Below are 25716 nucleotides of genomic sequence, written 5' to 3'. Positions count from 1 at the left end.
AGGATGTTCTAAAATCGATTTTTCAAAACTCTAGAGTTATTCGTACAAATGTGCCTTCTGGAGTATCTAAAATAGAAGCCTTTGATATTGATTCTTTGTTATGTATGTTTTGTGTTATACTCAGAATTAAACATTTTCAGAAATGCTCTCATGGAAGCAAAATACAGAGTAGAAATTGAACAAAATGCAAAAAACCCAGCATTTTATTAGGAAGCATTTAATAAATGCCTGATTCTTATTGGGAGGCGGTGGGGCCGCGGGGAAGTGGGCAGAGTTGAGTCTGGTGTGTTTGTGGCCAGCCAGCCTCTCTCCATGTTGATCTGATCACTGTCAGCAGCTTGGAGATTGGACAAGTTATTTTTATAAAAAGCTGAGAAGAGTAGATAGTGAGGTTGGTGTTTAGGGTTTGAATGGTCTGTGTAAGTTCAGGCCAGATTGTTTCTTCTATAAAACAGAGATGTTGAAAACCAAATTTGATGATCTCAAAGGCTTAAGTAAGAGTGGAAGATAACATCAGATCAGTACTTAAGCCTCCTGTTTTGACAGTACAGTCAGGCTTTAAAGTAGAAGAAGAGGAGAGCTCTCTCTGGAATAAGCACGATTTATATGCATTTTAGGAGCAGAACTACACTGTTCAGGTTTACAGCACAAAACTACTCCTAAATCTCTGGGGTGGAGAATGATGCCATACATAAACACTTTCAAGTACTCCTGCTTAGATTTTTAGCCTTTCATTGTGACTTTAATTCTCCAAGGAGAGGAAAGGAGAGGAAAAGGAGAAAAAGTAATATGAATCTTACAGTGATTTCCCCACCAGCCTCGAGCTGTGGTGGGGGTCTGCCTGACTGTGTGGGTATGTGCGGGGGTCTGTGATGCAGGAGCTGGTGGGAAGCACAGTGTCTGATGGTCAGAGACACTCCCACAGAGGGAGGCCTGGGTCAGGTCCCCCACGTGAATTTCATAAAGCAGGGTAGAGGTTTTGTGATTAAGAATTTATAGATGCGATTCTCATTGCTTTCATGCCAACAGTCTGTGAAATGCTTACAAGCCCTTTTTTTGCTTCTTTTCTGTCCTGTTCTAGAGCGAAAGCAGTTTAATTAGCCTCCGAGATGGAGATTGCGGGCCTGGAGGCAGGGGCAGTGACAGGCCTGGGCCCAGCCCTGTGCTCATCTCTGTGTTCCAGGGACAAAGCCGCAGTGAGCTGTCAGCTGTCTCAGAGTGAACCGCATACTTTCCCATACTTGATATTTAAGAGAGCCATTTTTTTATGAAGGCTCTTATAGAGTTAACTACTACACATAGCAATATTCTAGAGAAAAAGTATTTAAGACTATTAAATCTTATAGAACTTAAGTTATCTGCCTTATATATTTCTCAAGCCCCAGAGATATAATCACAACTTCATAATTTAACCCCTCAAACAACTAATTTGCTGGTAAAGAGGGGAAGAAAGTGCTGAATAAATTGCTGCCAAGTGCATGTGACTGAATTTGGGGGATCTATTAATAAGAGCGTTGTAGTAGGAAGTACCAGTTTTTCCTCCGAGACAGCTTGGTGGGAACATTAGAAAACGTTGAGCAGTATCTAAGCCCTGAATACAGAGATGTAGGAAATATACAAAGGAGGTTAAATATGTTTAACTCACAACTTAGATTACATAGAGAAGTAATGGATAAGAGGACAATAATCCTTAAATCAAGTTTATAAAAATAGAGCCAGAGCAGATAGTCTCGAGTTGAAAATTAACCCTAGTATCCACATTAGATGATATTTACTTTGGATTTTGCCTGACTTTTTTTTTTTTCCTGTACTTACATAAACCCTTCAGGAATATCCTGATAACATATCTTTTGTCAACTTTTAAATTTCATTGTAGCTACTGGTTTTTCCCTTTTTTCTTTTCTTAGCACTTATAGTCCAGTGAATACTAAAACACAGGACAATTATGGAGTCTTATAACCGAACAAATTACAGGGATCCTGGAGCTCAGCTGGGCCCTTCACTTCAGGGAAATGTGCCAAGAGTTGGAGCCATTGCCTATGGTCACACGATTGGTGTAGTCATGACCATTAGTCTCTGTTTACTCTCCTGCTTATCCGTGTATTTGGGTCTGTAAGGAATTTTAAAAATAAATATGTAGCCATTGATATTTTTGTTTGTTTAATCCTGTGGTATGAATTCATACCTGTTTGGCAGAGTTCTGGGTTTTGTTTTGTTAACATAAATTTATTTATTTTAATTCGAGGCTAATTACTTTACAATATTGTATTGGTTTTGCCATACATTGATATGAATCTGCCACAGGTGTACATGTGTTCCCCATCCTGAACCCCCCTTCCACCTCCCTCCCCATAAGTTCTGGGTTAATATAAATAAAATTAACTGTTGCAAGTAGGCAAGATAAATCTTATTTGAAAGAGGGAGAGAAAATGAAAGGGCGGGGGTCACTGAAGCTTTAAAATGACCTGAAGAAGGAAAATAACCAAATGACTATCTTAAAACTGTGAAATTCAGTTTAAGGTATAGCTTATGCATTTGGTAGAAAGAAAATCAAAGGAGAGACATGGCTTAACTATTTTTTTATAATTAAATTTATTTATTTTTAATTGAAGGATAATTCTGTTTGTTTCTGCCAAGCATCAACATGAATCAGCCATAGGTATACCTATGGCTTTACTTCTAATTACCTCAGGAACTTGATGTTTATTTCTGGGGAAAAGGTCACAGATCTCTGAATTAGAAGTATTGTATGTTTGAACAGCAGTATGTTTTAGATTGGGATTAGGTGTTGTCTCCTTTTTGTACAGTTCTTCTGTGTATTCCTGCCACCTCTTCTTAATATCTTCTGCTTCTGTTAGGTCCATACCATTTCTGTCCTTTATCGAGCCCATCTTTGCATGAAAAGTTCCCTTGGAATCTCTAATTTTCTTGAAGAGGTCTCTTGTTTTTCCTATTCTGATGTTTTCCTCTATTTCTTTGCATTGATCACTGAGGAAGGCTTTCTTATCTCTCCTTGCTATTCTTTGGAACTCTGCATTCAGATGCTTATATCTTTCCTTTTCTCCTTTGCTTTTCGCCTCTCTTCTTTTTACAGCTATTTGTAAGGCCTCCTCAGACAGCCATTTCGCTCTTTTGCATTTCTTTTCCATGGGGATGGTCTTGGTCCCTGTCTCCTGTACAATGTCACGAACCTCCGTCCAGAGTTCATCAGGCACTCTATCAATCAGATCTAGTCCCTTAAATCTATTTCTCACTTCCACTGCATAATCATAAGGGATTTGATTGAGGTCATATCTGAATGGTCTAGTGGTTTTCCCTACTTTCTTCAATTTAAGTCTAAACTTCGATCTTCACGACCAAGATAGTCACGATAATGTGATCACCGACCTAGAGCCAGACATCTTGGAATGTGAAGTCAAGTGGGCCTTAGAAAGCATCACTACGAACAAAGCTAGTGGAGGTGATGGAATTCCAGTTGAGCTATTGCAAGTCTTGAAAGATGATGCTGTGAAAGTGCTGCACTCAATATGCCAGCAGATTTGGAAAACTCAGCAGTGGCCACAGGACTGGAAAAGGTCAGTCTTCATTCCAATCCCAAAGAAAGGCAATGCCAAAGAATGCTCAAACTACCGCACAATTGCACTTATCTCACACGCTAGTAAAGTCATGCTCAAAATTCTCCAAGCCAGGCTTCAGCAGTATGTAAACCGTGAACTCCCAGATGTTCAAGCAGGTTTTAGAAAAGGCAGAGGCACCAGAGATCAAATTGCCAACATCCGCTGGATCATGGAGAAAGCAAGAGAGTTTCAGAAAAACATCTATTTCTGCTTCATTGACTATGCCAAAGCCTTTGACTGTGTGGATCACAATAAACTGTGGAACATTCTGAAAGAGATGGGAATCCCAGACCACCTGACCTGCCTCTTGAGAAACCTGTATGCAGGTCAGGAAGCAACAGTTAGAACCGGTCATGGAACAACAGACTGGTTCCAAATAGGAAAAGGTGTACGTCAAGGTTGTATATTGTCACCTTGCTTATTTAACTTATATGCAGAGTACATCATGAGGAACGCTGGGCTGGAAGAAGCACAAGCTGGAATCAAGATTGCTGGGAGAAATATCAATAACCTCAGATATGCAGATGACACTACCCTTATGGCAGAAAGTGAAGAGGAACTCAAAAGCCTCTTGATGAAAGTGAAAGAGGAGAGTGAAAAGGTTGGCTTGAAGCTCAACATTCAGAAAACAAAGATCATGGCATCTGGTCCCATCACTTCATGGGAAATAGATGGAAAAACAGTGGAAACAGTGTCAGACTTTGTTTTTTTGGGCTCCAAAATCACTGCAGATGCTGATTGCAGCCATGAAATTAAAAGACGCTTGCTCCTTGGAAGGAAAGTTATGACCAACCTTGATAGTATAGTAAAAAGCAGAGACATTACTTTGCCAACCAAGGTCCGTCTAGTCAAGGCTATGGTTTTTCCCGTGGTCATGTATGGATGTGAGAGTTGGACTGTGAAGAAAGCTGATCGCCGTAGAATCGATGCTTTTGAACTGTGGTGTTGGAGAAGACTCTTGAGAGTCCCTTATACTGCAAGGAGATCCAACCAGTCCATTCTAGAGGAGATCAATCCTGGATGTTCATTGGAGGGACTGATGCTAAAGCTGAAACTCCAATACTTTGGCCACCTCATGAGACGAGCTGACTCACTGGAAAAGACTCTGATGCTGGGAAAGGTTGGGGGCGGGAGGAGAAGGGGACGACGGAGAATGAGATGGCTGGATGGCATCACCGACTCTGTGGACATGAGTTTGAGTGTCCTCCGGGAGTTGGTGATGGACAGGGAGGCCTGGCGTGCTGTGATTCATGGGGTCGCGGAGAGTCGGACACGACTGAGCGACTGAACTGAACTGAACTGAGGTGTTGTCTAAGATCAAAGTCAGTGGTAAAGGCTTGAAAATAAAGTGTCAAGTTATAAAAGAGAAACAACTAATTTTGCATTACTTACTCAGCTTTGTAAAACTCCGTGCTCACAGCAGACATAAAAATCTAGCAAGCCTTTCTACCCACCCTACCCCTGAGAGGCAGGGCATGTTTCATCTGAATGGAAGCCCCACTGTGCTTTCAGATCATCCATATGTCTTTCTCCTCCCTCATCCCCAGGATCAGAGAATCCCCACCCACAAATGCCAGATTGTGACTCTTCCCTGGTTATTCAGGGCTGCACTGGACTTGGGTTTCCCCTGTTGTTCTCACCCAGTAGAATAACTCCTTAGTTAACATCTCAAACACTCAGGTGGCTGCTCTGTCCTGACCTGGGACTTTTCTAATAACTCCTAAGTTAACGTCTCAAACACTCAAGTGGCTGCTCTGTCCTGACCTGGGACTTTTCTAATAACTCCTAAGTTAACATCTCAAACACTCAGGTGGCTGCTCTGTCCTGACCTGGGACTTTCTGGTGTGTCTGCCATGCTCTCCTGGCCTCTGGGCTCTTGTCACGAAAGCAAGGAGGATCTAATCGGTTTGTCACAGTCCAGAGGGGAGCGTCCCGTGCAGGAATCGTGGGACTCGGCACTAGCAGAGGGAAGCAGAGTCAGCACGTAGATCTTAACCTTGAATGAAGAGTACCGCTGGCTGCCTTCCTGTACCCCGTCCACTGAAACCCCCAAGACCAGCCTCTTCCTTTCTTTGGGTCTCTGCCCCCTAGAAACTCCAATTTCTTCAGACCCAAGCCCGCCACCGTTTGACAGGCCCTGTCTCGTTTCTGAGGACCTGTCTCAAGGTCAGTTCCTCTGTGTCCTCTTGAGGGCTTGGCTCTGAAGCAGTGATCCCAGCCGCCCCTGCCTCCCCATGCTCCCAAGGAGCCTGATGCGTCCTCTCCATCACGGTGTCCTGGGGATGTGCCCTCCAGCCTGTGACCCTCACGCGCACCTCACTGGCTGCGGTTGCACTGTTCCTTCCACGTTTTTCTTGTCCTGTTGTTAGCATGGCTCCAGCCTTGACAGAAAAAATCAAATGTTGGAACCATGTTTTACTAATACTTTAACAAAGATGAATCACAGACTAAACACACGATTGTTTTTTGAGTGTTAGTTTATTCCCTTGCAGTGAGACCTGCGTGTTGGTAAAGTAGTGTGAGAAAATTCAATAACGTGAAGCAAAGATTCAGAACATTTAAAATGTAATTTTAGAAAATGATTGGTTGCTCACTGGATCGGTGATCTGAATTGGCATAGATTCAGAGCTTATTTTTTTCTTCCCTTTTTCAGTTTTTACTTAGAATTGTAAGTTTGAAACTACTTCAGAATATGGAAAATAAAATCACAGAAATATTTATCTAGGTACCTAACAAATATTGACATTACTGATTTGAATTTTCTGTTTAAAAAGAAAACATCACAAAAAGGCATCAGAAGTGCAGCACCTTCACAGATGTAGCTGTCTTCTGAAGTGCCAGTTTGTTTCCTGTCTATATGATAACTTACAGGCTATTTGGAGACAGTTGTTGTTTTTTTTTAAAATGAGTGGTGTATGGCTTCAATATACTCTTTTTCTAGTAGCTTTTTCCAGTCAGCATTATGTTTTGAGAAGATATGTTGAATCTTAGAGATTTCATTCAGTAGTTTTAACTCCTTTTTATTACTTAATTGTTAGAATTTATTAAGTCCATTTTTCTTTGGGTGGACATGTAGGTTGTTTCCAATTTAACAGTGTTGAGTTGAGATCCTTGAAAAATTATCTCCCAACACTATCTTTCTCCTTCACAGAAACTTCGTTTTTGTTTTGCATTTTGTACTTTTTGGGTATAGTACATAAGCAGAGTTTTGTTATTTTCATATTTATTCTCCTAGGCTGTGGTTCTCATGTGCTTTACTAGCTAGAAATAAATGTATATGTTGGCATTTGAGGTAAAGGGCTTTTGCAGTTAAGAAATTAAAAAGTAATTTTTTTTCTCTCTGATCAGAAACCTCCCCCCAAAACAAAAAACAATGCTGCATTGAATGTTCTTGGATGTGTCCCCTGTGCCGATTTGAGTGATTTTTGCCAGGCATACAGTTAGGAATTAATGATTGAATCTTGACACTTTTAGTGGGGAAATTTTAATCCATTTTCACTTACTGTGCTCATTATTATTTTAGAATGACTTCTATCACCTTTCGTGTGTAAGTTTTCTTTGCTCTTTTGCTTTCTTTCCTGCTTTCTGTTGAACTTTTTTTTTCATTTTGCTGATTTAAAAGTTACTTATTGTATGATTTAGTAGTTACTTGTAAGTTTTCAACATGCACCTTTGACTTAATAAATTCTAAAGTGAATTGCTGTTTCTCAGTTCAGTTCAGTTCAGTTGCTCAGTCGTGTCTGACTCTCTGCGACCCCATGAATCACAGCACGCGAGGCCTCCCTGTCCATCACCAACTCCCAGAGTTCACCCAAACTCATGTCCATAGAGTCGGTGATGCCATCCAGCCATCTCATCCTCTGTCGTCCCCTTCTCCTCCCACCCCCAACCTTTCCCAGCCTCAGAGTCTTTTCCAGTGAGTCAACTCATCGCATGAGGTGGCCAAAGTATTGCAGTTTCAGCTTTAGCATCTCCTGACCAAAGCAAGGAATCATAGATGATTTAGGCTTTGAGCCCCCATCATCCATGATATTGTTGTCAGGGTTTCATTCTGCCTCTTTCTGAGACCCTAAACAGTCATCATTACAGTCCGTGCTTACTGATTTTTTTTTTGTAAGTGTTCATCTGTGAAACCCCTTCTTTGCTTTGCACTTCAGTTTTCTTCTGAAGTAGTTCCTTTTCTGTGAAAGGTAAGCTCTCAGTCCCTGAGTATCGCGCGCGCGTGTGTGTGTGTGTGCTTGAACGTATTTCAGCAGGGCATAGAATTCTAAATTGGCAGTTATTTTCCCCCTATGTGTGTGTGTGCGTGTGTGTGTGTGCTTGAACGTATTTCAGCAGGGCATAGAATTCTAAATTGGCAGTTATTTTCCCCCTATGTGTGTGTGTGCGTGTGTGTGTGTGTGCTTGAACGTATTTCAGCAGGGCATAGAATTCTAAATTGGCAGTTATTTTCCCCCAGCACGTTGCAGCTTTATTCCAGAGAAGTCTGCCGCAGTCCCATTTTTGTTTGTTGTGTAGGTAACCTTTTTCTTAAGATGTTTCTAAACTTGTGTTTAAGAATAAAAACAAAACGTACCTGAATAGTAGTTCACTCTTACGTGTCTCAGGATTGTATGCATCCAAGCCAAGGATTCGTGTATTTCTTAATTTTGGAAAGCTCTCGGGCAGTGTCTTCTCCATACTTCCTCCTCCTTCTCCATCACTTCCGTGTAGAACTGTGATACGTGTGCTGGACATTCTCACACCTGCATACTCTCTCTCAAGGTTTTTGCATCTTTCTTTCTCTTCTGCATTCCTCTAATTCACTTGTACTCTCAGTCGTGTCTAATCCGCTATTTCCTCCATTTCTAGCTTCAGTTACTATGCATCTTTTATTTCTAAAAATTCACTGCTTATTCTTTTTTAAACTCCATAACCTGGAAACTTTTTTGTTTCATCCGTGGTTGGAGATGACTGGGTCTCAAACGTAACCATTTGCTGTATTGCTTTTTAAAACAGTCTTTAAAAAGTATTCTTTCAGCTGTATCTGTGAGGTCATGCCTCTGGGATAATTAGTATATCTATGTTAACCTTCTTTTTGAAAACAAAAACTGGACGGTTTGTTGGGTGTCCTGTGTAAGCATCTGAAGCTGGTATCGATCGGTCGGGTCATCTCAGGTAAATGTGTCTGCCCCAAAGAAGAGAGATTTTTTTAAAAGGACTTGAATATAAGCTCACTTCTTCTTTTCTGAGTTCTTTCTCAGGGAAGCAGCACCTTATATCAGGGCTTCTCTGGTAGCTCAGACAGTAAAGAATCTGCCTGCAATGTGGGAGACGCAGGTTCGATCCTTGAATGGGATAGATCTCCTGGAGAAGGGAATGGCTACTCCCTCCAGTATTCTTGACTGGAGAATTCCGTGGACAGAGGAGCCTGGCGGGCTGTAGTCCATGGGTCGCAGAGAGTCAGACACAACTGAGCGACTACCTCTATACTCACCTTAAAGTTAAGCATCAGTGGTGTTGGAGCTCTTTTGCTGGTCCCTGTAACATTTGTGCATTGTGTTAACAGTGGGGGGTGATGGTTGTGCTTTAGTCCAATTGGCTGCACTGTGAGAACAGAAGTCATTTTTTAATTTGAATCTTCTCATCAAAACGTCCGGGACTTCTTTATAGGGAAGATGAAAGACATCGAGCATTTGATGGGACAGGTGTTTTATTTTCCAGCCTCTCTGTAATTGTGGAGTCAGTGCCATTGACACGTCTCCCCGCCTCTGGCTTTGAAGGTCCTCAATAGAGCTGCAGAGCAGTTGCTCTGGAAACATTATATTCTAAACAGCCTTGTTTTTCTTTCCCTTCAGGCTTTCCTAAAATAGATAGGTTATTGTGGGAAAAACCGGATTTGGAAAAACACTTAAAAGACCTGGCAAGTAATTATTGCGTTTTATTTAAAAATGATTTTGTTTACAAAAATATTTTGAAAAAGACACTTAGTACTCTTCTGCTTTTACCTATTGAACAGAGGTATAGAGAGGCTGAAACGTTGGTGAGGTTAATACTTACAAGAAAGGCCTGACTGTTGCCTCAAACAGTCCTTGCTCACAGTTCCCTGACAGCTGAAATTCCTTGCTCAGAAAGAAACCTATCTCGGGGGGAAACATTGCCTCAGTTACTTGCCCATCCATGCACCTGGCACTGTCCTAGAGAATGCCTGCAGTGGGCGCTTGGAGAGAAGGATGCAGCCCAGACAGCCTCTCCCTGAGTCGCACACCCAGGGGACAGGGAGGGAAGGCCTTTCAGTAGAGATGAAGCTTTGGCGTTGGTCCAGAGCCAGGCTAGACTCTCCTTAACTGACGTGCAGACCTTATTAACCCGGCCTTGCAGCTGCTGTTAACAAGGTGGTGGTGGGTTGTTCAGTCACCAAATCATATCTAACTCTGCGACCCCATAGACTGTAGCCCGGCAGGCTCCTCTGTCCATGGGATTTCCATGAATCCTGGAGTGGGTTGTCATTTCCTTCTCCAGGGTTGCCATTTCCTTCTCCAGGGGATCTTCCTGACCCAGGGATCGAATCCACATCTCCTGCATTGCAGATTCTTTACTGCTGACCCACCAGGGAAGCCCAGTATAACAAGGTACCAGTCAACAAATGCTCAGCTACAGCAGACTCAGTTTGCAAAGCAGGAGTCAGTAGGTAAGCTGGAAATCTGTCTTTAAATTACACAGAGGATGCTCTGCTGGGGCTTCTGTATACAGCAGGAGCAGACCTAGTCACGAGCCATCAAGTATTTGGGCAGGAAGAGCAGACGCTTGTCTGGAATCATAGCAAAGACATACAGAGTACCTGCCTTGTGCCTGGTACTGTTCCTGCTCACTCAGTGTTCGGCAGGTGGTTACTGACTCCATCCTGCAGAGGCAAGTCCTGGTTGGACCTGGGATTTGAGTCTGAGATTCAGGCCATTGTGCATCACCTTCTCAGAACACAATCTCAGCTTGGGTTTTCTCTCCCAGCTACCAGCAGTCCCCCAAAATACAAAATGAGTATTTTTTGTGGGACGTGTGGAAGCAGCCTACCGGAAACCACCGTTCAGGAGACTGAACAGTGAGAGAAACAAACTGCAGCATAAGAGAACAGGGCCCGAGGCTAAGGGAAGAATGCCAGACATACCTGTGTCAGACTGGTCTGAAGACAAGCTGTTTCTCTGTGCTTTGTTCTGAAGCCTCCTCTAGTGCACAGAGCCTGTCCTTATGACGTAACCAAGAATATTGCAGTCAGCTGTAACCCAGGGGTGTTCTGGTCCTAAGTGGAAAAAAGGCACATTTGAAGGTCACGGGTATGAAATTATCTTAATGGGCATCCTTCTGCTCTGGACAGGAAAGATGTGAAATTCAAACCCACATGCTTTGACTTGACCCTGTTCCATAATAGCACTGCCAAGATTGATCAGCTAAACCCTAGAGAAAAGGTACTTTTCATTTGGGAGTATTCATGGTTCATTTTATTTTTAAAAATTTTTTAGACTTTTTGTTTTGGGGTATAGTTGATTAATGTGATAGTTTCAGGTGAACAGCGAAGGGGCTCAGCCATCCATATACATGCATCTATTCTTCCCCAAACTCCCCCTCCATCTAGGCTACCACATATGCAATACAGGAGGTCTTTGTGGTTATCTGTTTTAAATATAGCAGTGTGAACATGTCCATCCCCAACTCCTTGACTGTCTCTTCCCCCCCATCCTTCCCTCCTCGGGCAACCATAAGTTCATTCTCTGTGAGTCTCTTTCTGCATTCTAAGTTGATTTGTATCATTTCATTTTAGATTCCACATGTAAGGGATGTCATGCGATATTTCTCCTTCTGTCTGACTTACTTTACTCAGTATGACAGTCTCTAGGTCTTCTGGTTCATTTTAAACCAAACATCTGCTGAAGGTAAAGATCCAGTGAAAAGTCTGCTTTTCCGTAAAATTCTTCATGGTTAGAGTATCTCCGTTGTGTTCTTATTAAGGACTCAGAACAGACAAAGAAGGTCAGAGGAGCTTGGAAGTGCTGTTGGAGATTACGTTTGAACCCAGAGTCAGGATTTCTCGGGTGCTGGTCCCACCTGTGCCATCGAGAAGCTGTGTGACTTCAGACCACACACGTCGCTACTCAATGTTTCCTTAGTAAAAACATGAACTTGTTCCAGGTCTAAAAAGTACACACTTGTACACGCACAGGGACAGTCAAATCTGTGAAGACGTCAGCCTCACACACTATGGGTGGTGTTGCTCATTTTAGCAAAGTCCCTCGAGTCCTAGGGTGGTTGAATTTCAGCATGGTTAGTGTCTGGTCTCGTTCCCTTTCATTCTGTTTCTGCTTAGATGGATATAACCACACAGCTCATCAAACTGTCATCACTAAAACCATCCGCCCCTTTTCAAAAGCGATCATCTTGTTGCTCTGAGATCTTGGGATGTCGGGTGAGTGACTGATAAGGGCCACACAGGATGACATTTTTCTGCTGAAAGTGTTTCAGATGACCTTGTTTTCTTGAGATGCTGTGGCAGCATTTCAGTAAATGCCATGGAAGTGGTTATCGTTCTACAGGGTATGTGCCCTGTTTGTGGTTAAATTGTGGTATTAGATGAGAAAAGTCATCTCTCACCCAGAAAATCGACTTGAGGTGGATCTCTCCGTGAACTGCATCATCCAGACCCGGCAGTGATATTCCCCTCAGTTTTCTTCTTTGAAAAGATGCATGAAACCACCTTTGCTTATTGAATTTGTCTCATAAGGAGAGAAGAAAGCTTCTCGCCGGGCTTTAATTATAGCTCTGCACATGCTCCTGGCCTAATTGAAGTTTGCTTTACTCCAGAGAAGGGGAGCGGTGCTTTGTGTATCTTGGTTGCTTGGGAAAATCCAGATGTGAAGTACCTGGTGCTGCCTCGGTTGCTCTTGGAGTGGCTGGCAGGATCAAGGGCTGGGGAGGGTGGTGGCCAGCTGCTCGCTGTGGCCTGCTTTTCCATTGGAGCACAGTCCTACCCTCTCAAGGTGATTCTCAGAAATCAAGGTTGAGCCCTGCTGCCCTCACTTCCGGTACCTTGCCGCTGGCCCTGCCCCCTGGGTCCTCCCCCAGGCTGCAGTGTGCTGAGTGTTCAGGGATGGACCAGAGCGGCTCTCGGGAGGAAGCCAGGCCTGGCGAGAGCATTGTCTCCTCTGAAGCACTCCTCGCAGGCTGGAGGGGAGGCCAGGCCTTGGCTCTGAGAGCCTCTGGGCTGTTACTCAGACACACTGTTTTCTTCTGATGGGAACAGAGAGACCAGGGTCCTGATACCAGCCACTTTTACAAAAGGTGGCAGAGAGGCTTAGATAAATCAACTCGAACTCCGGTGCTCAATCCTCATGTGTTAAGTTATCCTGCCCCCTGCTCCCCGCCTCCTTTTTTTATCCTATCTCTTTTAAAGCCAAGGATATTCAAGAATTAAAACTTTCCATGTCCCCAGTAGGACATTTGATGAGGACTGATTTTCATCTTGTAAACAGAAGACTTTTTTTTTTTTCCTGCAAATAAAACAGTAGGTCTAGATTTAAGGGACAAGAAGCAGCACCTTGAACTCTGTGGTTAGTTGAGCAGATGTTTGTTCAGCATCTCTGTATATGAGTCCTCCCTGTGTTGGATTTTGTGGATGAGGGAGCTGCAGCCAGTGCCGCCGAGAGCTTAAGACAGCAGAGGTTAAGACAGAGCCAGTGATACAGAGCTTAAAGATCACGTGAGCAGATAGGTGTAAGTCATAGTAGGGTAGGCCCAGAGGCAGGAGACCGGGCTTGACCTGGAGTGCTCAAGGGAGCAGTCATGAAGAAAATAGAATAGCTGACCTTTGAAGGCTAGAGAAAATTTTGAGAGCTGGAGACAGAGAGCATTGCAGTTGAGAAGGATAAAGTAATGGTTGTTTGCAGCAGTTACTGTGCTTATCTTTTCTACCAGGCTGGGTGATATAAGCCTTCCGCACTTCATGTCATTAACTTCCCATGGCAACCTGAACAGGAGACAGTCTTTTTATCCTATTTGAAGAGTGAGAAAACTAAGACCTAAAGAGCTGCTGTCTGTTTTTGTAAATAAAGTTTTATTGGTTTCCTGTTTTATGGTATTTAAGTGCCCCCGCCATTGGTGATATGAAAGAACTATAGGTTTCTTTTTTTTTTTAAGTCTGCCTTTATTTTGGGGGCTTCCCAGGTGGTGCAGTGAAAGAATCTGCCAATTCAGGAGACTCCAGTTTGATCCCTGGGTCGGGAAGATCCCCTGGAGGAGGAAACAGCAACCCACTCCAGTATTCTTGCCTGGATAATCCCATGGACAGAGGAGCCTAGCAGGCTACAGACCTTGGGGTTGCAAAGAGTCAGACACTACTGAGCACAAGTACTAACTAACCTTTATTATTATTGTTTTTTAAAATTTCTTTGGCTGGGAGAGCTCTTTATTGTGGCTTGGGGGCTTAGTTGCCCGACAGCATGCGGGATCTTAATTCCTGGACCAGGGATTGAACCACGTCCCCAGCTTTGGAAGGAGGAGTCTTAACCACTAGACCACCAGGGAAGTCCTTCAAGTTTCTATTTTTAAGAGAAGGCTTCTGTGAACAAAGACTTTACATTCTCTTCTGGTATATTTGAAAACATTTGCCCCCTTCTTACTGTCAAGGGGGAAAAGTGCACGAACTTAGAGCAGATGCCCAGAAGTGGTGCCGAGTTTGCTTTGAAGTTTCTACGCTGTCTCTACTCGCTGCTCCTGTGATCAGAAACATCAATTCAGGAAACAGCCCACTGGGCTCAAGGTGTGGGGGTGGGGGTGCACTTTATAGACAAGAAATAGATTTTGCCGTTGGAGAATGTATCCCACCTGGGAGAGGATCACACCTGTGATCTGGGCTTCTTTGTCTCCATCCTTTAATCCAGTAGAGTTCCAAAAAGTTCTTTTTCCATACCCTCCAGACACACACACACTGTACTTTAGACTCAGGCTTTATTTCTTGATTGCTGGGACTTCTAATAGGTCTGTATGCAGTATGCTTAACTGGCATGACTTTAGAAAGGGAAAGACCAGAAAGATAATACACCTTCCAATAAATTCTCTGTAGGTCTGGTTTTTCAAAGATAGTAGAGTATAGCTTACATGTGACCTGTTTTCAAAAAATCTTAACGTAGTACTGTAAGAAATTAAAACAGAACCTTTGAAAATAATTTAGAGTAAAACGTGATCAAGGGCTAGGGGGATTTGGGTGACTTGCTAAATTCTGCTCCCTACTCCTGGATTATTTTCATTATAAAATGACGTGCTCTGAATCATTGTGCTTGTCTTTGGCCACATAACTCGTGCTTTTTTCAGGTGCAGAAGGTGACAATGCAAAGCAAAAAATAACAGAAAGGAAGTTAGTAGAAGGAAATTCAGATTGAAGCAGGGTGTTGAGTGTGAGCGCAGTGGCTACACCCACTGCTGGCTTCTCTCTCTGAGCTCAGACTGGATGGAAGTTGAACTGTTTGTCCTCAGACCCTTGTGATCAGCTGATGTTCCCTGTATGCAACCCCTGCCCCTAGTCATGCTCTGTGGAAGAACCTTGAGGTTCTCTTGTGTCTCGGTACTTCTTAACTCACAACACTGGTAAGCGAACTGTTTCTTCCTGGGATCAGATAGCATGAAACCAGTGGTCCCCACTCCTAGTTGCACATTCTGGTTGCCTTGAGTGTGTTGTGAAAGGCCCCACAATGGCCTGGAGGAGGCCAGGCATTAAGTCATTTTTAAAAGTTCCCCCGGTGAGCTGGTCATACAGCTGGGATGGGATCCACTGTTTAAAGCCGGTGGTTCTGAAACATCAGTTGCATCAAAAATCACCTAAACAGCCTGTTCTTACACCACAGAATTTCATACCCAGCGATGTCTGATTTTGTGGGTCTAGGGTTGGGCCTGAGATTCTGTATTTCTAGCAGATTCCTGGGTGTTCCTGGAAGAGGCTGCTGCTGGGTGGGAACCACACTTTATAAACCACAGTGTTAGATTCTCTGGGGTTTGGGTTCTGACAGTCCAGCTGGGGCCCTGGTATTTGCATGTCACTTGAGTTCCCTTGAGATGCTCATGCATCTGGACTGGGGAACATGCTAAGAACCACACACTGAGGCCCAGCGGCTGGTTCCTTGTGTGGGATCCACGAGTGAGCTCAGGCATGAGGTGGACCACCTCTAATTTCTCCTCCCCTGCCCCATTGACCACCAGAGGGAGGGCCACCAGGAACACTTGAGGACGCCAAAGCGTCAGAAGGAGGTGGTGAGCTGCAGTCTACATGGAGAAACAGGCACATCTCGTGGGTGTCTGGCTGGCTGAAACATAGTGGGTAGACAGTGTGGACATGCACAGGGGCTCAGATCACACCTTCCCTCTGGAACAGGTCCTTAGGTCTCCCCCAGTACTCTTGCCTGGAAAATCCCATGGATGGAGGAGCCTGATAGGCTGCAGTCCACAAGGTCGCTAGGAGCCGGACACGACTGAGCGACTTCACTTTCACTTTCATGCATTGGAGAAGAAAATGGCAACCCACTCCAGTGTTCTTGCCTGGAGAATCCCAGGGACGGGGGAGCCTGGTGGGCTGCCGTCCATGGGGTCACACAGAGTCAGACACGACTGAAGCGACTTAGCAGCAGCAGCAGCAGGTATTGACCTGGTGTGGCAGCTGAGGCCCCCATGGAGAGCTGGTGACCCTGCACTCTGCCCCCCAAGTCAGGGTCCTCTGTGGCACCGCAGTGCCCTCTCTGCTGCAGATGAATTCTGCACTGTGGGCACAGATCAGTTCTCAGAGGTCTGAGCCGTGGATCTGCAGGTGACACAGAAAACAGTGCAGAGGCTGAGGCTGGACTCAGTCGCCCCCAGCTGGCAGCAGTGGTTCTCTAAGTGAGGGCTCTAGACCAGCCTCAGGTTCAGCTGGGAACCTACGAGAAATAGGAATTCTCGGGCCCCACCCCAGACTTGCTGGATGCCCATCCATCTGCCTTTCAGCATGTCCTTAACTTCATTCTGGGCGTACGCATTCAGGTTTGAGAAAGCCAGTGGTTTCCTTTGAGGCCATGGCAGGGCAGGACCCTGATCTGATCAGAGCAGGAGCCCACACATGTTTGGATCCCTTGGGCCTCAGGATTGGGGAGGTGCTTGTGACACAGGGTTCTGAAGAAAGGCAGGGTGGCCGAGCAGGGCCTGTGGAGGCGGCTGCAGTGGCTCTGGGCCCGCCCCTCAGGAAATTGAGTCCCTAGGCTTTTGAACTCCCCCTGGTTCACTCTCCCCTGTCATCACAGTTTTCTTGCCGAGAGCACCCTTGACTCCGCACAGCCCACAGTCTGCACAGATTCTCAGACTATAAGGTCTAATTGAATAGGGCGTTTCCTGGTTCTGATTTTGTTGGTGATTGGCTTCTTCTCTCTTTTCCTTTTTCCCCCAGTTAGTGACGGGAATATGGGAAGGCCAGTACAACTTCTTCTGTCAGGGCACACGCAGTGGAGGAGAAGCAGACATGAAGGTACTGGCTCTTTGTTTTCTTAGTAAAGAAATTGTACAAGAGACAAGATGGCCGTCCAGGTAATCCCTGTGGACATTTTTTTTTTTTTTAAGAATTTTAAAAGCAGTGTGTGCCCATGGTAAGGGAAATTAAGCAGCCTGGAAAGTATAGGAGGGGAACTAAAATCTCCCTGTCTGCAAAAGTGAGTCCTGTTGTTAACTTCCAGGGAAGAGAACGTGCATGTGCTTACCAGTATTTGCTCTCTGTTTACAAAAACAGGTTCATCAGGGTGATGTCTTTAATCATCACCTCTGTAGAGTCCAGTTTCCATACTGCAGTATTTTTCAGGGTTTTGTTTTTAATAAAAGGCTGCAGTCTACCCTCAGCCTGGCAGTCATTTCCTCAGAGCCCCCATGAAGAGCCCCCTGTATGGCATTTAACTGAGCACAACACAGCACTGGACATCCAGATTTCTTTCCCGCTCTGCGTGTATCCTGTCACTTGCTCCACACCAGCCCCTGAAATCGGAAGTGCCTTTCTCGTGGTTTTCCTCCTCCCAATGGCTCCAGAGGAAACAGGCAGCCTACGGGGATTTGTTAAAGAGTCGTGAAGGGTGTGAAGCCCTTGTAGACTTTGCCCTGCCTTCACAGCCCCCCACCCACCCCCCAGGTGTTCTGGTCAAAGGCCCTGCAGAGAGACTAGCTTCAGCGGGGCTAGCGGGGTGGTGAGGTCCTAGGGTGGGCGCACAGCCCAGCAGGAGACGCTGACAGCCCCATCATCCTAGATCATCCGCGTGCTGTGGTGGTACTACTTCTCCAAGCTCATCGAGTTCATGGACACCTTCTTCTTCATCCTCCGCAAGAACAACCACCAGATCACGGTCCTGCACGTGTACCATCACGCCAGCATGTTCAACATCTGGTGGTTCGTGATGAACTGGGTCCCCTGCGGCCACTGTGAGTCTGAACGTCTTTGGGGACAGGTGTGAGCAGAGAGGCTGAGTTGAAACTAAGGCTCTGAGAGGAAAGGTGCTGCTTCTGCAGGTTTCTAGGTCAGGCCTTTGACCATGGTGTCTAGATTGCCTTTAAAGACAGTCTATGTGGCCTGTGCACTCAGCAAGCCTTTCTCTGGTTTGGGGCACATCCTGTGCTGACATGGCAGGATGAGGAAAAGACCAGATTCCCAACCTGGGGCACTTGAACAAATCTGGACAGACTTCTCTGTTCCAGGTTGTTCATCCTTGTTTCTGTACGCATTTGGAAGGTGTTTGACTGGCAGGGACAGACCAGGAAGATGGAATCGCCCCAAGGAGTGGGCGCCAGGGAACAAGCTTTCGCTGCAGTACCTCAGGGCGTCTGCACATCCTCTGGCACAGTGACCCTCATGCTCTTGAAGTGTGTTTAGCTGGGCAGCTTCTAGGACAAACACCAACATTTGAAGTAAATTCTCTAAGAATGATGTGGAAAGCTTGTGGTCTGGAAGTGTCCCATAGTTTCCTACGATTAAGTTGTCCCCGTCAGGTTCAGCCCAGGAGGGCTAATATGTCCCAGTCAGAGTTACTGGTATCCATCACCGACAAGTTTGATCCACTCAGTCTGCTCATGTGTTTTTTCCCAGGATAGCACCGCCCTTGATTAACTTAGCCCACTAGGATGCACACAGTCAGAGGAATCTAGAACCAGCAAGGGCTTTCCAAGTACAGCTCCTTCCACTTTGGGAGAACCCTGAGACAGTAGAAGGGTTGGTAGAGCTCACGCCCCCTGGCTGTAGGTTATCTGACCTAACTTTCTAATAGAAACTGCACCTGCCCACATTGTAAAGTGTGTTAGTCACCCAGTTTTATCCAACTCTTTGTAACCCCAAGGACTGTAGCCTGCCAGGTTCCTCTGTCCATGGAGTTTCCCAGGCAAGAATACTGGAGCAGGTAGCCCTTCCCTTTCTCAGGGCGATCTTCCTGGCCCAGGCATTGAACCCAGGTCTCCTGCATTGCAGACAGATTCTTTACCATCTAAGCTACCTGGAAAGCCCCAGTGGAAGAAGGCTTTAAATGTCAGATCCCGCAGAATGACAAATGAGAAAAAACCAGAGAATGGATGTGACTCGTCCCAAGGCCACACCCCCAGTTACTGTCACAGCCCAGCCTGACCGCAGAGGGAGGGGAAAGCTGGTAGCTTTGCTTGGTTGCTGGCTATGGGAGCAGAGGACGGAGAGTCTGAAAAAAGACCGGGTGGTTCTACTGGAAATGACAGATTGTGACGCAGATGATGGGTCTCTCATCTCTGAGGAACTGGGCTCTAGACTCTCTCTTACTGATAAGAATACATGGCCTCTGCACCACAGCCTCCACCCCAGACCTCAGCAAGTGTGTAGAGACGGCCAGCTTTGAGCGCCCCACCCTCTGTGGCCGTCTTTCCCCAAGGCTTCATTGCAGTATCAGAGGCACTTGGGCAGCATCCTCTGGGAGTGGGGGGAGGGGGGAGCTGGCAGCAAAGCCTTTAGGTGCCAGAGCACGGTGGGTAGTTCCTGACTCCTGGTTGGATGCCCACCTGGTCACTGACCCTGGGCTTAAACCCTCTGGACGGCTGCCTGTTCAGATGGAAATTGATTTCTGATCACATGCCCGTGCAGTGCCAGCTTGTTGCTGCAGTGCTTGCCTGTTCAAAAACTTTTTTTTTTCATTTTTGAATTTAAAAAGAATCTGGGTTTGTGTTACCTGTCACATACAGAACACTGATGCATCCTCCTCGCCAATCCCCTCTGTGCCTACAGCTTTCTTTGGCGCCACCCTTAACAGCTTCATCCACGTCCTCATGTACTCGTACTATGGCCTGTCGTCCATCCCGTCCATGCGGCCGTACCTCTGGTGGAAGAAGTACATCACGCAGGGGCAGCTGGTGAGTAATGCGGCCTCTTTCTGCCAGGACTCGCCGTCTAGGGGACACCGAGCTCTTCCTGGGCTGTTCTCGCGGCCCTCCTGGCTTCGGTGTTGTTGACTAGCTCCTGAGAGGTGCCTTTCCCATCCTCCCTCTCTCTCGATCCAGTTAAACACCTTGAAGTGAGCAGAGCGGGGAATTCCATCCTTTCCGTCGATGGAGACACCACGCCGGTGGGCAGGCAGCTAGTTGAATTGGGGAGCAAAGACTAAACCTAATTCTCTGACTTTAAGTTCAGCCCTTTCTTCTTAGTTTGTGAACAGAACATCCATGTGTGTCTGTGTTTTCTAATTATAATCCAACTCCAAGGTGCAGTCTGTGTACCTGATTTGCTGGGAGGAGCACGAGTCCAGGGTTTGCTAAGTCACTTCAGTCATGTCCGACTCTTTGCAACCCTATGGACTGTGGCCTGCCAGACAAGCTCAGGGTGCAGTAGGTTACTAGGCAGCAAGGATACAGGTGCCGGGCAACCTCTCAGCCCGTGTGGTGGCGGGGACGGCACTGCAGTGCTCCGGTTGACAGCCCCCTTCCTGGGCCCACATCCCAGCAGCTGTTTGCACTTGATGATATTCCCCACTGTCCTTGTTAAAGCTTTCCTTGGTTGACAGTATGCTATACAGCCTTTTCCTCTCCCCTTGTGATTTCTTTCATAAACTGATTCATATTACTATCACTGCTGTTCAAATGCTGACATTCCTTGAGCTTAGCACATGCTCATGTCAAGCGAGCAGTTTTACAGGGATTGTTCCAGTAGCCTGATTTCATGTAATTATCCCTACTTTATAGAGCAGGATGCAGAGGCGATAGGCTCGGGCTAGCTGACTTGTTGACATTAGATACTAAATTCTTAGCCCCGGTCTTGCCTTCTTAACACATTCTTTTCTAAAGAAACCAAGCGGGTTCAGATCCCCCTGTGTCAGCTGTGATTCTTCAATATTGAAAAATAACCATCTGGGGGAAATAAAAACTTGAGAAGACCTTCTGAGCTGCTTATGTGTTTGGTGTTTCATTAGCACCTCTGCCGGCTGCTGGACGGCCCTTGTTACGTCCCCTCACCCACTTGTGAGGAAGAATCACTGTTCTTCAGCCTCCTCATTACACGTGAGAAGTGATGCCAAGGTTGACTTGCTGCACGTAATGTGGTTGTGCTGAAACCAAATTTAGAGCAGACTGGAGAGCTGGTCTCCTGTTGGCCTCGGCTCTTTGAGGTGGAAGATTGCACCCAGTTTGCCTGTATTTATTCTATGAGCCACTTACAGTTACTTCTAAGTCTAGAATACTTACCTTAAAAAAAAGGAAACAGCAACAACAACAAAAAAAACCAGTTCCCTACATAGAAACACTGAAAGGTGGCCCGAAATCCAGTGGGCAGAGCCTTATCCTCCACTGTCACTCCTTAAAGATGCCCGTCCAGCAGCTGTCCCTTATCTTAACCCCTTCTCGCCGTTTGCCTGCTTCTCAAGATGTACCCATCAGAAACAATCTATGGAATTAGCATTATATCCTAGGAAGAGAGTAAGTCGCCCAACCCCAGCCTTCACCAAATCAGAAGGTCCATGGATAAGGGTGGGGAACGGGTCCCATGGGATTGCACATCCTGCAATGCGGTTCCTGGTCCCTCTAAACATACACGCCATGCCCCTCCTTCCTTTATGAAGAATAAACAAAAAGTACTGTTGCCTCTCCTGTACTGTATTCCTGAAGTGTGTGTGTGTGTGTGTGTTGGGTTTTTTAAACATGTTTTCTTTTTTCCTTCCTTCCAGCTTCATTGAGAGCTAATTCACATATAATACTGTATAAGTTTACAGTGTACAACATAAGGACTTTGATATGTGTCTGTTGTAAATCTGCTCCCAGAACTTCCAAATATACAATGAAAGTGTTGCTGGCTATTCCCCGAGCTTTAGAGAAGGTGACTGCAGCAGTTGGAAAGGGGGGAGTGTATACATAAGACAAACGCAAATGCATAAGAGGTCTGGGATGCGTTTAGCATATGCCTCATGATTTTGAAATGACCTCTGTACCTGCAGAAAGGTTCAGTTCAGTTCAGTAGTAAGTGCTCATTCCCAAGCTCGGGGGAGCAGGGTAGAGCACCCATTTGGCAGACGCCCCGACCGTGGGTCATGGCAGCATATTCAGCTGTTTCTCCTCCCCACCCAGCTTCAGTTTGTGCTGACCATCATCCAGACCAGCTGTGGGGTCATCTGGCCATGCACCTTCCCTCTCGGTTGGTTGTATTTCCAGATCGGATACATGATTTCTCTGATCGCCCTCTTCACAAACTTCTACATTCAGGTAAATCTCACTCTTCTGTAGTGGTTGGGATTTGGGGTCCTTGCAGCCAAGGCCCTCATTCGTTCCTTTATTGAGGAGCCCCTGCCTTGGCGGGAGCGGGGTGGAGGTGGGCTCACTACCACTGTGGAAGGTGCTGAAGTCTGGCCAGACCTTGGAGTTCTGGGGCTTTGGCACAAGAGGCTGCGGGTCCCTGTGGGAAAGCAGAGCTGTCCCGTTCTGCTTCCCTGGGGCTGCTGCAGACATGGCATAGATGAGTCCCAGTCTCAGTCTCTCAGCCCCACTGCCCTAAACTCCAGGGCTAAATTAAATATCTGAAGAATTTTCCATTACAGTCCCCAGCTACAGATAGAAATCAGCCCTTTTCCCCAGTTTTCTTATACGTCCTCTCCCCACTGCTCAGGCTTGGGGGTCAGATCGTTCCCAAGTGCATGATGTGGTGTAGGTTTCTGCCCATGGAAGGGTCTGTTTAGGACTGATGCCTTAGGGGAGCCTGACCTTGTGTGGTCACTGTTGACTTTCCTACGTCCCATTACTACTGGGTCTCATGTGTCCCTGCTCCCTGAGCAGGGCCTGGCTCCGGGCAAGCACAGGGGCTGAACAGGAGCAAAATAAGAGGCCCTGAGCAGAGGCAGGAAAGCCAGATCACATGCAGCAGCACCGCCCCCCTCCATGCCAGGGCGGGGGGTGCCCAGCACACTTGCCCCTCCCTGCGCCCCCTCCAGACAGACACCTTTTCCCAGACATATCTGGAGTGGCGGCTCTGAGTTGCATCTTCCTCCTGCCTGGCTGGTAGTTCACGCTGCACTTCGGGGCAGTGACAGGTACAAGGGAGGTTAAAGAAAAGACAGGGCCCAACAACGCTGAAGTCATACCTGTTTTGACTGCCATTCATGGCAGAGTGCTTTTGTAAGTCAAGGGCCAAGACAGTTGCTAAAGCCATGAGACAGTTTTGAAGGCAGAGGATTTTTGAGTGACAGCAGGATTCAGCAGGGCAGAGCCGAGTGAAGTGTAAATTGTATTTTCAGTCTAATTGTCAAATAACATCCATACCTCCGCCCATGACTCAGTGAACATACCCAGGCTGAACCTCAGAAAATAAAAGAATGATTGAAACCAGTGGCAAAAAAAAAAAAAGCAACACATTTTCCAGGTCGCTTGACCACAGACATTGCTGCTTAATACAGTAGCACCAGTCCCCAGAGGCTCTAGCCCTGGCATTAGGGATGTGGCCGGGCCCCATCTGCCCTTCTGTGTTGCAGACCTACAACAAGAAGGGGGTCTCCCGGAGGAGAGAGCACCAAAAGGACCACCAGAATGGCTCCGTGGCCGCCGTGAACGGCCACACCAGCAGCTTTTCTTCCCTGGAGAACAATGTGAAGCCGAGGAAGCAGCGAAAGGACTGAGGTCTGAGGGTTGGCAGCCTCTGAACATCGTCTGATTGTAAGCACATCTGAGTTGTGCCCGATGCTCGTTAACAGCTGCTGTAACTAGTCAGCCTACAATAGTGTGACTCACATAGGACCTCTTCCATCAGTTCCAAACCCCTAGAAAACGTAGACAGATTATCCAAGTAGGCATAAGATTTTTTAACATTTTCTGGGCTCTCACCGACCCCTGCGCTAGACTGTGGAGGGCGTGTTATTGTAGTACACGACACTGCTGTTGCCTTATTAGTTATAACATGATAGGTGCTGAATTGTGATTCACAATTTAATAACACTGTAATCCAAACTTTTTTTTTAACTGTTGATCATGCATGTGATTATAAATTTGTATAATGTTGTTACAGTAGAGAAACACACATGCCTTAAAATTGAAAAAGCAGGGCCCAAAGCTTATTAGTTCAATTAGGGTATGTTTCAAGTTTTTATTCATTTCTAATAGCTCCGTTCAGAAAAATCAACAACCATGATTTGTGAAACTTAACGTGTGACACAGAGCTTCAGGTGACTTGTCCGTGTGAAATCAGCACCTTCAGTTTTTGTAATGTTGGCTTTAAATCAGGCAGGTACAGATCTAGTGGAACAGTCAGTTTAACTTTTTAACAGATCTTATTTTTTTATTTTGAGTGCCACTATTAATAATGTAAAAAGGGAGGGAGGAGCTAAAGCAGTCTTGATGAAACTTAAATATATATTCTTTGTCTTCAAGATTTCAGGAAGTGTGTAGGATGAGTAGGCCGTTTTAAATTTCAGAAGTGTAAGTGCTTTTATACAGGAAACAAAGCCCATTTTGCTTTCCACTTAGAGAAGATATATACTTTTCAAGAGACATGACTGAATAGTTAACCATTTGACAGAGGCCCATAGGTGAGCAGTGGGGGGACTGGTTGCCAGGGTCCAAATTTGGATTGATTTCTATACTGCTATCTATCTGTTTTGACACAAACTTCCTTTGAAATGTGCCTAGCTTACCATAATGAATGGGGAAGGGTGGGGTGGGAAGGACCTTAGAAAAATTCAAGGTAAAATTAAACAGATAGCTGCAGCGTGAGAGAACTGGAGAACTGAGTAGAGATGGTTTGGTTAATGTGAATCTAATAGCCCCTGTAAGGTTTTTTTTTCCTGCTCCGACTCTAAAGATTTGTTTAGAAACACTTGTTTAAAAATAAGACTGCTTATCATAAAATCATGTCTCGTACCCTAGAAGCAGTGGTCAAACAGATAAAGACTGTTGTGTGTGTGTCATTTTAAAGTGTTGGAATTTAGCCTCTGAATACCTTCTCCACTGGAGGAAAAATACATTCATTGAACCACTCGTGACACATCTGAGAAGGTCATTGACAATGTATAAATGAATGGTTTGATATTTATGTAAATATCAGTTTATCATGCTTTAATTTTGCACATTCATATTACAGGGAGCCAACTGGGTTCTCTTAAATTAGTCTTGTGAGTTTTTTGTTTGGAAGGAGTCACGGCATCTGTTTACATTTACCTTATCAAATCTAGAATGTGTATATTTGTAAACGTATGTCTTCTTAGGTACTAGTTTGAGAATGTCTTTACATATTTCAACACAGAAACTATAACATTCAATAGTGTGCTGTCAAAGTGTGCTTAAGCTCATCTGGATATACCCACAATGTTAAATAATGTCTAAACTTAATCATTAAAACATTTTTGATTACCTGTGCTTGGTTTTACATTGTTCACTTCAGTTCAGTCGCTCAGCCGTGTCCGACTCTGCAACCCCATGAATCACAGCACGCCAGACCTCCCTGGCCATCACCAACTCCTGGAGTTCATTCAAACTCATGTCCATCGAGTCAGTGATGCCATCCAGCCATCTCATCCTCTGTCGTCCCCTTCTCCTCCTGCCCCCAATCCCTCCCAGCATCACGGTCTTTTCCAGTGAGTCAACTCTTTGCATGAGGTGGCCA

The 25716-nt window shown here is 45.5% G+C and overlaps 1 protein-coding gene across 2 annotated transcripts in view; it reads left to right on the top strand.

Annotated features, from left to right (window-relative positions):
- ELOVL5 (ELOVL fatty acid elongase 5) overlaps positions 1-25469 on the top strand; it is a 70432-nt gene extending 44963 nt beyond the window's left edge. For both annotated transcript variants that reach the window (XM_055405961.2, XM_055405959.2), the window contains exons 4-8: positions 17050-17127; positions 17891-18062; positions 19876-20000; positions 22200-22334; positions 23594-25469. In XM_055405961.2, coding sequence (XP_055261936.1) covers positions 17050-17127; positions 17891-18062; positions 19876-20000; positions 22200-22334; positions 23594-23737 — 654 coding nt within the window. In that variant the 3' untranslated portion in view covers positions 23738-25469. The remainder of the gene's footprint in view (positions 1-17049; positions 17128-17890; positions 18063-19875; positions 20001-22199; positions 22335-23593) is intronic.
- The last annotated feature ends 247 nt before the right edge of the window (positions 25470-25716 follow it).

The sequence above is a fragment of the Moschus berezovskii genome, chromosome 23, assembly GCF_049115385.1.
Source record: "Moschus berezovskii isolate FMDL1 chromosome 23, NW_MosBer_1.0, whole genome shotgun sequence".
Lineage (NCBI taxonomy): Eukaryota > Metazoa > Chordata > Mammalia > Artiodactyla > Moschidae > Moschus > Moschus berezovskii.
The sequence above is the reverse complement of the archived record's forward strand: the minus strand, read 5'-3'. Positions and strand labels throughout refer to the sequence as shown.